Here is a 14,564-nt window from a genome sequence, read left to right on the forward strand (position 1 = left end):
AATCAGCACTAATCCCAACAGAGCATACTATACAAAAAAAAAAAAAAAAAAAATCAGATCTAAGCAGGGCACATAAAAACGACCTCTTCCCACAAGAGTATAAAATACAGGAAGGATATGTTTGCCACTGAGAAATACAATTCCCTGCAACAGTAGTCTCTCAGGAGATTTTCACTGGCTTTCATCAACACAATCCTCTATCAATAAACAGAGGATTTGCTGTATTTTCAACAGAATAGTGAAGAACCCATAGGGAAAACTTTTCTTAAAAAGAGCGTATTTGTTGACTCTACTTTGGTAGTTTACACTACAAAGTTTGAAATATTAATAGCAGAAATCATTGTTGTCCCAGCTACAGAAACTTAGAAATGTAATTGAACAAAGAGTTGTGATAAGACACTTAAAAATACCCATAAACACTAATTCTACAATAAGTATACCTGTCATTAGGTTAAAAAGCAAACGTGACACAACACTCAATTAAAAAAAATAAGAAGAATCTGTCTCACTTAGGGTGTGTATTTTAAAAATAACCAAAGATTTAAACACTAACAACAATATTACCATGACAACCAAAGATCCATTACACATGAGCAAGAAACGAGGAATGAAGTTCATCTATCAAGTGGATGAGCAAATGCCCTGGCCAGGCAAGGCTCCCCAAGGATGGGGCCAACTACAGAGAAGAAATCTGGGGACAAAACCACATGAAGAATCACTGCTTCTCACCCAGACTGAGAACAGGGGCAGAGACCTGGCCTAAGTCTGGAAGGAAAGAAGTGGAGGGAACATTTCTAAGACAGGCTGAGAATGAAAGCACAGGCATAATTTGATAAAATGCCCATTGCAATGGATGCTGGTGCCCACTGTATTCCAGGACACAGTAAGAGAAAACAGTACCAGGAAAGTTCTAATGAAACACAGGCTCCATAAAGAAATCTCTCTAGCCCTGTAGAGAGAGCATCATCACATTGTGCCAAAGAGCCATGAGCTTCTGTGAGTTATGACCTGGTGGAATACACACCTGCTGCCTGTTTCTCACCCATACAAGTCTCAAGAAAAGTATCTGCAATTAGCAACAGCAATACCCTACTCTTGCAATAACTGTGCAAATGGTGATGGTCTGTATCCTGTCATGTTTTCAAATGAGAATATATATATGTACATAAGACCATGAAAAGATAACGGAAAAATTATGTTGACTTAAAAATTAATTATTTACTATTTGCAAAGCACTGGATCAGGGCAAAGCAACAATCGTTGCTGTCAGAAATTAAAACTTATCAGGTAAGACATAAACAAGTTAAAAAGAGGTAGACCATGTGTCATAAGAAAAAGAGACATAAAAATGCATTGAGTTCAGAGGAAGGCAAGATTAATTTTGCTTGGAAAGATTCAGGAAAGGTTTACAATGAGCAGGCTGGAGGAAGGAAGAACATGAACTCATTCTCAGCAGAAGGACAGGTAGGAAGAGGGCGGGGGGGGGGGCGGGGGAGGGCAAGTGTGGGCAGCAGAGTTTATTCATTACATTGTGAACATAAAATTGGCTCCACAACAAAAATGGCAGGTAAAAACCTCCTATCAAAGAGATGTATTCTGCCTCCATCCTGAAAGCCCACTGAAACTGCAGTACATACATATTCATCAAGGTATAGCCCCACAAAAAAACAAAGAGAACAGAGGGAGACCAGGGAACACAAGTACCGGAGGCAGGCCAGAGAAAGCGAGCCCCAAGCTGACCATGTGGAAACCAGGCAGCAATGTGACTTCCTCGGTAGGGCCCTACACGGCTCTGGAACGGGGGAAACCAAGTGCCTCGGGAGACAGGAATGAACATGGGTGGAAATACACCAGGATCAGCCTAAAGTCTCTTTCAGAAGCAAAGTCCCAGTTTTCCCTCCTGACTCCACACAGCACCGTGACGGCCCCAGCAGCATCCTGGAGACTTCCTCTCCAGAGAGGGTACGACGAGGGGTGTGAACTGGGGGACGGAGGCAGAACACCTGCAGAGGTACTTGAAAATGGGAGGAGATGAGTGAACATATACATACTGAATGCTAAGAAATCCAGCTCTCTGCTTCCACTTTTTCCCAGAATGCTGGCAGCTGGGTTTAGGCCACCTAGACAAAAGGCTGGAAGATCTCTCCCTGGGCATCTGACCACCTGAAGACAAAAGACCAGGTGACCCTCCTGTGCAGCTCCAGCTTTCAAGCCCTTGCCCATACCCTGTGGTCTCTGTTATAGTCAGCACTTCTTACTCAGCCAATAACAGAGGTACAGACCCTGAGGAAAAAAGCTCGAAGGATGGAATATAGGCCAAACAAATAGAAAACACACATTGAGAAAAACAGGTTATATAAAAGAAGACGGTCACAAAAAATTCAACATTGATACCCTAAGAGTTCATGTTACAGCCAGGTGGCAAAGGAAGATGAAAAGGGAGGGAAAGAGAAAAGGAAAGAAATTGAGGAAAACAAAACAAAACGCTCCTAGAAAAGTTGAAACCACTGCAAGTAGAAAGTCATTAGAAGAGCTGAGAAGAGTTGAAGAAATCTCCCCAAAAAGTAATGGAAAAAAGAAGATTATAAAAATGGGCAATAAAATAGAAGACCAGTCAAGTAAGTCAAGCAGCTGAATAAAAGAAGTTCTAGAAAAAGAGAACTGAGAAAACAGAAAAACAACAGAAAACCATTCAAGTTAGTTCCCCAGGATGACAAGAGTTTCCATTTTTAAAAGGCCCTTAGAGAACCCAACACAAATTATGAAATCAGGCATACAACAAGGCATGTGAGAACAGAACAAAAAAGACAAACAGAAGATAAAACAAAAAACGTCCAGAAAGTAAAATACAAGTACCACAATGAATGGGTAAGGAATCAAAACAAGTTTGGCCTTCTCAAGAGCAACACAGGAATCCAGAGGACAGTGGTGTTAATACTGTCTTCAAAATTCCTAAGAGAAATGGTCCCCAACCAAAAATACTACACCTCATCCAACAACTATCAGTAAAGTGGAAAGGTAGAAAAAATTTTTTTTAGAAATGCAACTTCTCCAAAAATTACTCTCTCTGCACTTTCTCAGGAAAGTACTGGAAGATGTGTTCCACGGAAATAAACCATGAATGAGGATGGCATGGCATATGAAAATAGGAGACAAAACACAGAAGAGAACTCCCAGGATAATGGTGAGGCTGATCCAGGATGTCAGCTGGGCACCGGGTGTGGAAGGTAACCAGTCCACATGGGAGCAGCCCAGAAGCTCCAAATGAAAGGTCTTCAAGATGAAGCTGAAAGAGTATTCACTGTAAATACTAAGATGTTACTTTATTTTAAAAAAAATTTTTTTTAATGTTTATTTATTTTTGAGACAATGTGAGAGACAGAGTGCAATCAGCGGAGGGGCAGACAGAGGGAGACACAGAATCTGAAGCAGGCTCCAGACTCTGAGCTGTCAGCCCAGAGCCTGATGTGGGGCTCAAACTCACCGTGAGATCATGACCTGAGCCCAAGTCGGATGCTTAACTGACTGAGCCACTCGGGCGCCCCCAAGATGTTACTTTAACAACTGGCCAACCTGGAATAGAACTGGTTGTAAATTTATAGAAGACCAAACAAAGGAAAAAGCATTGTTTATTTCAAGAGAAACACAAAAGTTGTAAGGAAAATGTCATCAATGTATCTCTCATACACAGTTCAGCTCTGAGCAGCTTTTAATAATGAAAATAACATGAACATCAAATATTTAATCAAATTTATAACTACTTTCAAGGGAAGGAGGTCTAAAAAGTGTGTGTGTGTGTGTGTGTGTGTGTGTGTGAGAGAGAGAGAGAGAGAGAGAGAGAGAGAGAGAGAGAGAGAGACACCTCTCTCTCAGACAGAAACACAGCCAAGTAATGGCTGTGACAGAATGGAGGCAAAGCACACGTGCAGCAGTGAAACAGGGTTAAACCTTTCATATTATGTAAGAAGATGATAACAACAAAAAAAGAAGTAACATAAGAAGTCTACACAGAAATATGGAGGTAATATCGAAAGAATCAAGTGCAGGAGTTGGAAAAGTCCACCTCTCAGGGAGCAGGTGCTACTCTTTTCCTAAAAATCCTAGCAGTACTCTCTGACTATGCACATCCAATATATTAGGAAATGAAAACACTGGAGAGAAACAGTTTGAAAAATTCCTGAAAATAACAGGGCACACAACCTGAAGTGGGCATTCATCACTCCTATCAGATAGTTAGCTGGGCAAGACAAATGCAGTTAATGACATAACAAACAGAAAACATTTCATTTTTGAAGTCAATAGAAGACTACAAGCAATAGAAATTCTAGATTCCCCTGATAAGTATCTAATTTACTTAAACCCAAAATATTTTAATATTTATTTATTTTTGGGAGAGAAAGGGTGTGAGCTGGGGAGGTGCAGAAAGAGAGGGGGACAGAGGATCCAAAGCAGGGTCCCTACTGACAGCAAAGAGCCCAGTGTGGGGTTCAAACTCACGAACGATGAGACATGAACCAAAGTCAGATAGATGCTCAACCAACTGAGCCACCCAGATGCCCCCAAAACAAAACATTTTTAAAAACTGTTCTATAGTTCTTAAAAAAAAAAAAAAAAAAAAAATGGAGGCACCTGGGTGGCTCAGTCAGTTGGGCATCCAACTCTTGATTTCGGCTCAGTCAGGTCATGATCTTCCAGTTCATGGGATCAAGCCCTGCATCAGGCCCTGCACTGACAGTGCAGAGCCTGCTTGGGACTCCGTCTCTGTTCCTCTACTGCTCGCTCGCTCTCTCTCTCTCAAAATAAATAAACATTTTTAAAAATGAATCATCGGTATTTCAAAATAGTCATGATACATGCAGTTTTGACTTTATCTACCTTAGCTCCATTTCAAAAACGCTAACCTTCCATATAAACTCAAACCATAGGACCCATTTTCAATTTTGTTATAATAACACTGTTGACATTAAACAGATTTTCTTCTGTAGAAAACACAGATGGTCAGAAATCATAGCTATGCTGAACAATAAAATAGCGACCTCTATCACAATGAGGGATTATCTACTATTTAATGGCAAGTGCATTCCTCTGCCTCCCACTTTTCCATCCAAACCACACCCCACACCCATAGCACCAACCTCACCTCCACAACATAACACAGAGCAAACCACAAACTTGATGCCTTCCTTGAAGAATGACTGGCTTCATTTAATATGTCAATCAAAAAAGAAAACAGCAGCATGAAACCAAAGGTGAATTCCAACCTCATGGAAAGAATTTTCTGGCATTTTGTTTGATGAGAATACATAATGTGTCAGAGAGTCACACATTAGCCTAGAAATGTGGGAAATTGGCCCATTATTGACCTCTACTTCTGACACAACTTCCACAGCAACACAGAGGTCACTTTAATCATGGCTGCTGCCCCAGTCCCTGCACCCCTCCATAGAAACAGAGGAAGTGTGGAAGGTAGCAGGGACTGTCTTGGGACAGAGCCAGGGCCAGAATGAGAACCACAGTAAACACCAGCTATATTTGCATTATGTTCCACATTTTTAAAAATGTACTCGTGCATTACCCAATGTGGTAACAGGGTTTACAATCTTCGCTTTCAATGAGAAAATTGAGACACAAAGGGCATAAGCTAATAAAAGGTCACAATTAATAAATGCTGTTGGCCAGGACTCCAGCCTAAGTCTGCTAATTCATGTCCCTACCCTTCTCACACCCACATGGATGCTTCTCAAACAAAAGCTGTCTTCTTGGTACAGCCCCTCCTCCCACTCTCTTTGTATTTTGCACACTGTAGAGATATGAAACATATTTCTTTCAATAAAAACTTTTCTACTGTTAAAAAAAGTTTGAAAAACCACTCACCTTAATATTACATTACATGTTCTAATCTCATCCATGATTTAAAGCAGTGGTTCTCAAAGTAGAAGTCCATTCCAGCATTATCACCTGGGAACTAGTCAGAAATGCTAATGTTCGGGCCCCCTTCGGCCCTACTAAATTAAAATTTCTCAAGGCAGGCCCAGCAACCTAGGCAGGCCCACGAGTCCTCCACGTGACCCGAAAGCACAAATTCTGAGAACACAAAATTTGTGATTTAGAATTGGGGGTAGCATAGGGGCTGAAATACTTCGAATTTCTTCTACATAATTACATATCACGTTTTGCTCATAAATTCATGGGTTTAAGCTTTTGCCCACACTTCTTAAATCAAACAGATATTAGTTACTACATCTTAAAAGTGGTTACCCGCCCCCCCCCCACACACACACAGTTCCTGTGATAACCATATAGACGAATTTCTTCCCTTCGTCTCTTGTTCCCAATAATTACCTCCCAACTCATCTCACTGCTTCTAGACTCCTATCTTTTTAGTCCTGCCCTGCATCTAGCTACCCTATCTTTCTTCACAAAATACCCATTTCCTCATGTCCCTGTTCTGTGACAGCAGTCATTTGTAGTGACTCATCACATTCTGAAAGGTTAAAATCCAACATCTCTGTCCAAGCACAACTCTCCCCAAGCCTGTGTTTCCTGGCTTCCCTTGGCTCCAGTCTCTATCCTTCAGTCCTCCCAGGCAGGCCTCAATGCTGCCTCACCACATCCAGGTCTTCAACTGTTGTACTCACTGAGAAACCCCAAGCACCAGGAAAAGTGCCTGAGACAGAATAGATGTTTAGGAAATATCGGTTTTGTGAATTAATCCTTGTCTTTGTTCACTCTATTCCACACATCTGGAACACTTTCACCCCCTCAGCTCCAAATATGCAAATTGTATATACCTTCCCAAGTCTAGGTCAAAAACCACCTCTGCTGTGAAATGCACTCCAACCTCCAAGTATTTATCTAGACCATATATTTGTCACTGTTTACCTCTAGATAAGTTCCCTGAAGGCAGCAACCATCACCTTTTTTTTTAGCATAGAACAGAAAACAATGTACCATGTTGTATAAATAATCTGTAAAAAATAAAAGTAATAACCCTATTAGATAAAAATTACACAAGAGTTTCTCAGAGAATACAGTCAACAAACACAGGCCTGTGCTCTCCTAACTGCCATGGGCATGCTGCGCCATGTCGGGATCAACAGCCACCATTCACACCTTATCTTCTGACTCCCAGAGCTGGCTCAGGAAAGGCTGGATGGTTGTTCTAGCTGATATCCCAGACAACATCTCAGATGTGGGGAAAGAAGACTTCCAGGTACTTTTCCCCTGCAGTAAAAACGAGCCCAAATTCCAGCATAAACACCTTCATCCTCACCCACACAGGTGAGTTTCCAGCATCACTGGCCTGAAATGCCAAGCAGAAGTGAGCTGAAGCCTGGATAAGCCTGCCTATAATGTAGGGAAAGGAGGGCAAGACGAAAGCTCACCTCTGTTCAACTCTCTAGTTGAACCAAGTTCTCACCTCTCTAGTCCTGGTGAATGTAAGAACACGCAAGGCTACGGTGGGGTGGGAGTGCTGTTACCTGTTGAACTAGAAGTCAGTAAACCAAAGGCTTTTCTAAAGGGCAGGGAATGGGGCGCCTGGGTGGCGCAGTCGGTTAAGCGTCCGACTTCAGCCAGGTCACGATCTCGCGGTCCGTGAGTTCGAGCCCCGCATCAGGCTCTGGGCTGATGGCTCAGAGCCTGGAGCCTGTTTCCGATTCTGTGTCTCCCTCTCTCTCTGCCCCTCCCCCGTTCATGCTCTGTCTCTCTCTGTCCCAAAAATAAAAATAAAAAAAAACGTTGAAAAAAAAAATAAAGGGCAGGGAAATGTGAACTATTGTAAATGCAATAGATCCCAGCCTAAGTCCCTAAAAGACAACACAGCTCTATAGGATATTTGCCCTGGGACTGAACACCTCCATTTATAAGCCCTGCAACCATGAATGCTATGAAAGCAGACACCTGGCCCTTGGCCCTCCTCTAGATCCACTCCATTCCTCCACCCTTACTCTCCAAAGGGCAGGTGAGGGGCCACCAGGTACTGAGCACTTCCTGTGTGCCAGTCATTCACAAGCCTGTGAGGTCAATGTTTTCAGCTCCATTTGTAGATGAGAGGTCTAAAGGACTAAACAGGAAACTTGTTTAAGACCATCACACATGTAATTAAAGTTGCAGGGGAAAGGAAGCTCAGATATCACCCAAACTTCTAAAGTCCTGCTTTGCCCTTTTTGACACATTTGTCTCATGCAGGAATATCAAACAGGCTTGTGAGGGGTACAAATTTGGAAGGAGAAAAACAGACCAAGATAAAGTCTTCTTTTCTTTCTTTTTTTCTTAGAGTGGAAAAAATGAATGATGAAAAATATATCACCCACCAATTAATACACTCGACTAACTTCAGTATGAGGAAGTAGTGCTTCATACCACGTTATCTACCAAAAACATACAGATTTAAGATGCGCTTCATTCCAGTCATGCACCAGGCGATGCTGGATTAAAAACTGTAGGAAAAAAAAAACCAATCCATACACATTAAAATAGGGCCTAGGATACCTCAAGGTAGAGACCCACCATGTGGCCACAGTGGCCCTGAACACATGTGCCGTAAAGACAATAACTACAATATTGTGTGAGATCTTTTAAAGATAATGAAAATGTTAATTTTTTTTTAATGCTTACAAAAGAAGTAACTAACCTAAAAAATTCTTAAGGTTACTCACCCAGCCCAACACAAGAAAAACCTACCCTCGCATATTTACTCTCCAACCAGCAAACAAGAGAGGCTGACTCAGACCAGAAAGAATTCCTCTGACCTGGAAAGAAAACCTCACTGCAATATGATAACTCTAAATAGCTCAGAATTCTAAAACAAACCAACAAAAACTTGACCCCAAAGCAGCTCTCAACTACCCCCTCATAATACTTAATCCAAAAACCACTTCCCAATTTTTCTTAAACTATCTCAAATCACTTTAAGGTACACGACTAATTCCTCACACCTGGCAGCACCAAACACTACTGAATCAGAAGAAATATTCCTAAACATACAGGAGAGGAGACCACAAAGGAGTGAATTTTGACAGAGGGCTTGCACCTACCTCCAATCTCCTTCGGGGGCCTGGCAAACAGTTATCCAGCTGTACCCTGGGACCCCTATACCCAAGGCCAGCACACCCCACACTGCGTGGGGTCTGGGTCAGAGTTGCACAGCACCACAACATCCCAACACAAGTATGGCCCCAAGGCCATGGACACCAGACCACAGTGCTCAGAGTGGGGATCAGACCACAGCCACTCAGGAGGGTGGAGGGGCCTGTTCCCAATGTCTCCTCAGGACTACTGATGCCAGAGGTGGGGCTTCCTCCTCCTCCCAGAATACTCCTATCATCAGTCAAAGGAGGCATCTATGATGATATCTTCAAAAGATTTGCCCAAGACAGTGCTCCTGAGTCTTATTGCCATGAGCATCCCTGCAGACAGGAATGTGTGTCAGCTTTTGGAAAAGATTTTCAGCAAGGAAGGGAGCAATATAGACAAAGGATGTTTACACACACGCGCGCACGCACACACAAACACCAAGCTATAAGCTAGTCAGTCCATGGGATCTCCTCATCACTCAAACTTGTTATAGCTTGTTTGTACCCTCCTGGAAAGCCATCTCTATCTCTTCATTTGTGAAACCCTTACTCAACTTTCAATCCCTGGCTAATCTCTCTTTGCAATGTCAGTCCTTAATCTCACTTCATCTTTTGCCCCTATCTCTCCACAGTACTCACAACAATGTCTTGAAGATGTGCATGTTATATAACTTATCACTGTACTGAATCTGTGGACATTATCCATTCATTCAAATATTTATGGAGCATCTATGATATGGCAGGCCCTGAACTAGGTATAAGAGCTACAGCAGTAAAGTTCCCTATCCTCTTAGGATCTATAGTCTAGCATAGGAAACAACAGAGACTCTCTCTTAAACACAATCCTCACACCCAAGAACATTCAGTGATATATATTACTGGTTATCTCAAACCAAAGATCAATTTGTATTCCATTATTAACATATTTGTTTAAAAAATTTTGGCACTTAGATTTTTCCTGGAAATCCCTAATGTGACTCAAGACTTTATGTGGGCCCATCTGGTCAATTTCAAATACATTTGAAATGGGGGAGTTTTTAAATAAGGGCTCCAAGATACCTTATGAAATATATGTAAAGATTATAGTAATGCCGTACGATTTCTTCATTCCTTAAATGCACAATTAGTCCTCTGTCCTTATACAGTTTATAAAAATTTTCCCTTATAAGGTATTTGAAATTTAGGTACCTGTGCCTCCAATTTATTCCTTCTAAAAAATTATGGTGCATGTGATACATACCATCTAAGGAAAAGAAAAAATTAAGCAGCACAATCCGAGCACTAAATTAGAAAACAGCAAGCACAAATATATCACTACCCCTGTGCTTTCCCTTTCCATAGTTTCAGTTACCAGCCACCAACCACAATCCAAAAAGAGATGATCATCCTGACGTACTGTCAGAAGGTTAGGATTAGCCTAATGCTACATCACAGTGCCTACATCATTTACCTCCCTTCATCTCGACACACACGTTCTCACCTCACATCATCACAAGAAGGGCGAGGACGGTACAATAAGATATTTGAGAAAAAGGGAGGCCACATCCACATAATTTTTAGCACAGAATATTTTTATACTTGTTCTATTCTATTATTGGTTATTGCTATTAACTCCTACTATGCCTAGCTTACAAATTAAAGTTTATCAGAAGTATGCCTGTACAGGAAAAAACCTAGTGTGTCCAGGGTGTGGTGCTGTCTGAGGGTCCAGGCATCTCCTGGAGGAGGCCTTGGATCCTGCCCCTCGAGGAGAAGTGGGGAGCGTCATCCAGCTAATCTGTACTATCACTATTCTGTAGCATACTTGAAAGTAGAGTTTCTGATAAAAATCCTGCAAAGAAGCAAATTAGTTCTAAGGAAGCTCAGGCAAAATATAATTACACAAGTAGTAATTAAAGTGTGAAATGGACTACCTCAAACAATGAGAGTTGTTAAGTGTAAACTTATCTGACTGGGGTGAGGAGAAGAAAAAACAGGAACAAAACCAGTTTGTGAAACTTTAAAGATGCACAGATAGAGTGGCCGCAACAAGGAACCAGGACTTTGATGACAAAGGCATCTAGTGGGCACATATCCTGTCTATCAGTGGCCACAAAGAAGGGCAATAAAATGGCTCTACGAGCTAAGTGGCCTGACATCGCACAAGTCATTTCCTCCTTGTGGGCACCCGAGGCCTTGTGTGTAAAAATGAAAGGACGAATCATCCCTGAGGTTCGTGTGTTGCTCAACCTGTCTGTGATGCTGTATCAGGAAAATTCAACACACCCAGGCAGCTTTCCTTTCCTTAGTGGAAAGGAGACAACCATTCCCATGACCACCATAACCTGGTCTTGAAAACTCATAAAATTAAAACCACATAATCTTCCCTACGACATTCTCCATCAAACATATGTTTATAAAACACATGTCCCTGCAGTAGCAGAGTATGAAGCTCTACAGACCCCATCCCCCTGAAACAGCTTCCCAAAGTGGAGAGCCCAGGGACAGCGTGGGAACCAGAGCCACGACCCCATGTAGACTGCTGGAAGGGTCCTGCCAGCAGGACTTGTCAGGGATATGAGAGAACATCCACATGGAGGCCTCTAATGATGGAAATCATTTCTGCACTCACTACACACTTGAACAACTGAAGACAGCAAGATGGCATGTCACAAACTACCAGTCAGTTAAGAACTTAACACTCTGTCTGAAAATGGTTGTGTTTTAGAATAAAGGGGGGTCAGCCAAGTCTGTGAAAATGCCCCTGTTCTCCAAGACTTTCATGTCAATTTGGGGAGGCAAGTCATAGGTACGTGTAAAGTTCACTGACAATACCCAATTATCAACATTAAATGCTACCCAAGTTGTACAGGAATTACAAAAATTCAGAAAACCCTGAAGACAAAGAACACTTCATGAAGGAATTATTTCATTACAATTGGGGTAAATCTTAGGACAAAGGCAGGAAAGCCAAAACACACATGGCATGTTTGAACAACAGGGGATGAAGCCTGGACATGACACCGATGTTCAGCACTTGTCTTTTTACTTTATTCATTCTTTTCCTGCAGGGCAGTGAAATGCTGAGCTGAGCTGGCCACACAACATCCCTGCCAGGGCTGGGCCACAGCAGAGACTTTCAGGCCTGCACAGAGATCGCTAGCTCAAGGCCCAACCTTAATGGCATCTCAAGTGCCGTGTACTAAACAACTATTAAAACGAGGTAATATGGGGGCACCTAGGTGGCTCAGTTGTGATCTCGCAGTGCGTGAGTTGGAGCCCCACATAAGGCTCGGTGCTGTCAGCGCAGAGCCTGCTTTGGATCCTCTGTCCCCATCTCTCTCTGCCTCTCCCCGACTCACTCTCTCAAAAATAAAAATAAACGTTAAAAAAAAACAAAACAAGGTAATATGTCACCAACAGAAGCAGCAAATGTGAACTTACAATTTGAGATTTGAAGAGAAAAATGTAGTCTAAAAGACCCCAATCAAATTTTTTTAATTCTAAAATTTTAAGGATTATGTGATTATCTTGGAACTATATTCTCCCCCAACCTTTTTTTTTTTTTTTTCCTCAAGTTAAATACTTTCTGGATAAAATTCTCATTTCTCACATTTGTTTAAATGTTCCTTAAAACATTCCCTCCAACTACTGGAGCAGATCTTCCTGTTTATCAAAAGACTAAAATAAATAGCAGGTCAACAAGACCAGACAAGGAAAACATAAAACTCGTTTGACAGCTGAAGCCACCACTGTGTTCATATTAACACAAGAGAAACAACCCACCCTTTTGGTTAGCCCTGTTCAATATCATGCAGTAATCAAGCCCTTCTTACCTTCTCACCACTAAGACATTTCAGGCCAATCTGAAATTTAGACAAAGAATCTAACATCAAGTTCAATCACAGCTGAGTAATGAATATTACATATATGATTTAATTACCATAAATTTAGCACATCCATTTTATGTGAAATATAATACCAGAGCCCATATTTACTGAAACTTTATGATGCCAAAAGAAAAGCAAAGCCCATATGGTCTGAGTATTTGTTTTAATGCAAAGCCTCCGGTTTCATTCTTGTTTGGGTCTGTCCCACAGTCACCTGACATTCCTGCAAAAACTTACCTTTGTTTTGAATGGACGTGCAAACAAGGGCTGACACCCAAATTTCACCAAATTTCAGTTCACGGTGCAAGGTGTCTTAGAAAACAACTTCTCCCTCAAATAAATAAATATAGTGTGGATCATGGACACTTTTTTTTTTCTTACTTTGGATAAAAAAAAAAAACTGTCTTGGAGATAATACCTTTTCGTACTACGTCAAGAATTCTTCTCAACTCATCTGAAATAAAACTATACAAGTATACACCACAAGTCAGAGAAATGTTGCGAATTATTTAGTAAGGTGAAATCTATCATAATTTAAATAACTTGCCTTTAAAGACTGTCACTCTCATTTAATGAGAAGCCACAATGTTATGAAGTAAAAGAAAACACTTTTCAGACTAATTAGAGGGCATTTATTAAAACTCTGTAAAAGCCTGTATGACATAATACCAGAAAGGGAAAATAAACATTTCAAGATGGACAACTGCTTTATTCTAAATTTACACCAAATAGTCTAAGTACCCTTGAAAAAGTTTACTAAGTGAATACAATATTGAAGCAAAATTGTACATAAATCTTAAGCAATGTCACACCCTTTACAAAGACCAATGGCAACCAAAAGAAATCAATTCCAAAGTTAAGGAGATTGCACTGTAAAAATAACAGAATTCTAATCTTCAAATTAAGTTATTTTCCTATATCTCCATGCTGTCTTTGAAAATAGTCAAATGACTAGAATCAAGTATAAAGTAAACCATGTGAGAAAAATAATAGAGGCTAATACCGCAGGAATGCTTAAACGGCATACCAGATCTGCCAGGACAGGGAGTGAGGACAGTTAAGGAATCTGACCCTTTTCCCCCAACCCCATTGCAGCTGGCAGGCCCCTACCCCTGTGAACACTCTGAGCTGGACTGAAGAGGAGACTGTGAGGAGGGGCCTGTCCCAGAGAGTGCCCGGTGCCCACAGTGATGGGCTACGCTGACCAGGGTGCTCAACTACTCCCAGGGACACCAGGGGAGCAAGGCATTGCCGTTCCACACTTCAGATCACAAGCACTGCAGCAGAGGCAACTCCTGGAGTTGTCAGATTCCAAGCTTTTACCAGTTAGGACAAAATTAAAGAAGACAGTGAGAGAGAGATCTCAAAAGGAGGATGATTCAGTATCAGATGGAAGGAAGATATAAATAAAGCATTAAATGTCACTGCTAATCTGAGTTATACCAAAAAATGTATATTTGGGTTATACAAATACTTCCAATCAAGCACATACTAAATTGCAAATATAGAAATTCTAACACTAGAAAAACATCAGCTCTATTATTTTCTAGGTAGCAATAAGTAAGATCTCAGCCACCACCATCCTGTCATCCAGTCTTGCCCTTTCCACTGGATGTCA

General features: G+C 41.3%; 1 protein-coding gene across 27 annotated transcripts in view; it reads right to left on the reverse strand.

The window, feature by feature from the left end:
- Nucleotides 1–14,564, reverse strand: part of PARD3 (par-3 family cell polarity regulator) — a 674,940-nt gene that overhangs the window by 557,502 nt on the left and 102,874 nt on the right. For 17 of the 27 annotated variants that reach the window (XM_045466931.1, XM_045466935.1, XM_045466938.1 and 14 more), the window contains exon 1: nucleotides 9,039–9,359. The exons of the other annotated variants lie outside the window; for them this stretch is intronic. In XM_045466931.1, coding sequence (XP_045322887.1) covers nucleotides 9,039–9,344 — 306 coding nt within the window. In that variant the 5' untranslated portion in view covers nucleotides 9,345–9,359. Of the gene's footprint in view, nucleotides 1–9,038; nucleotides 9,360–14,564 lie in introns of those variants that run through there. 27 annotated transcript variants of the gene reach the window in all.

The sequence above is a fragment of the Leopardus geoffroyi genome, chromosome B4, assembly GCF_018350155.1.
Source record: "Leopardus geoffroyi isolate Oge1 chromosome B4, O.geoffroyi_Oge1_pat1.0, whole genome shotgun sequence".
Lineage (NCBI taxonomy): Eukaryota > Metazoa > Chordata > Mammalia > Carnivora > Felidae > Leopardus > Leopardus geoffroyi.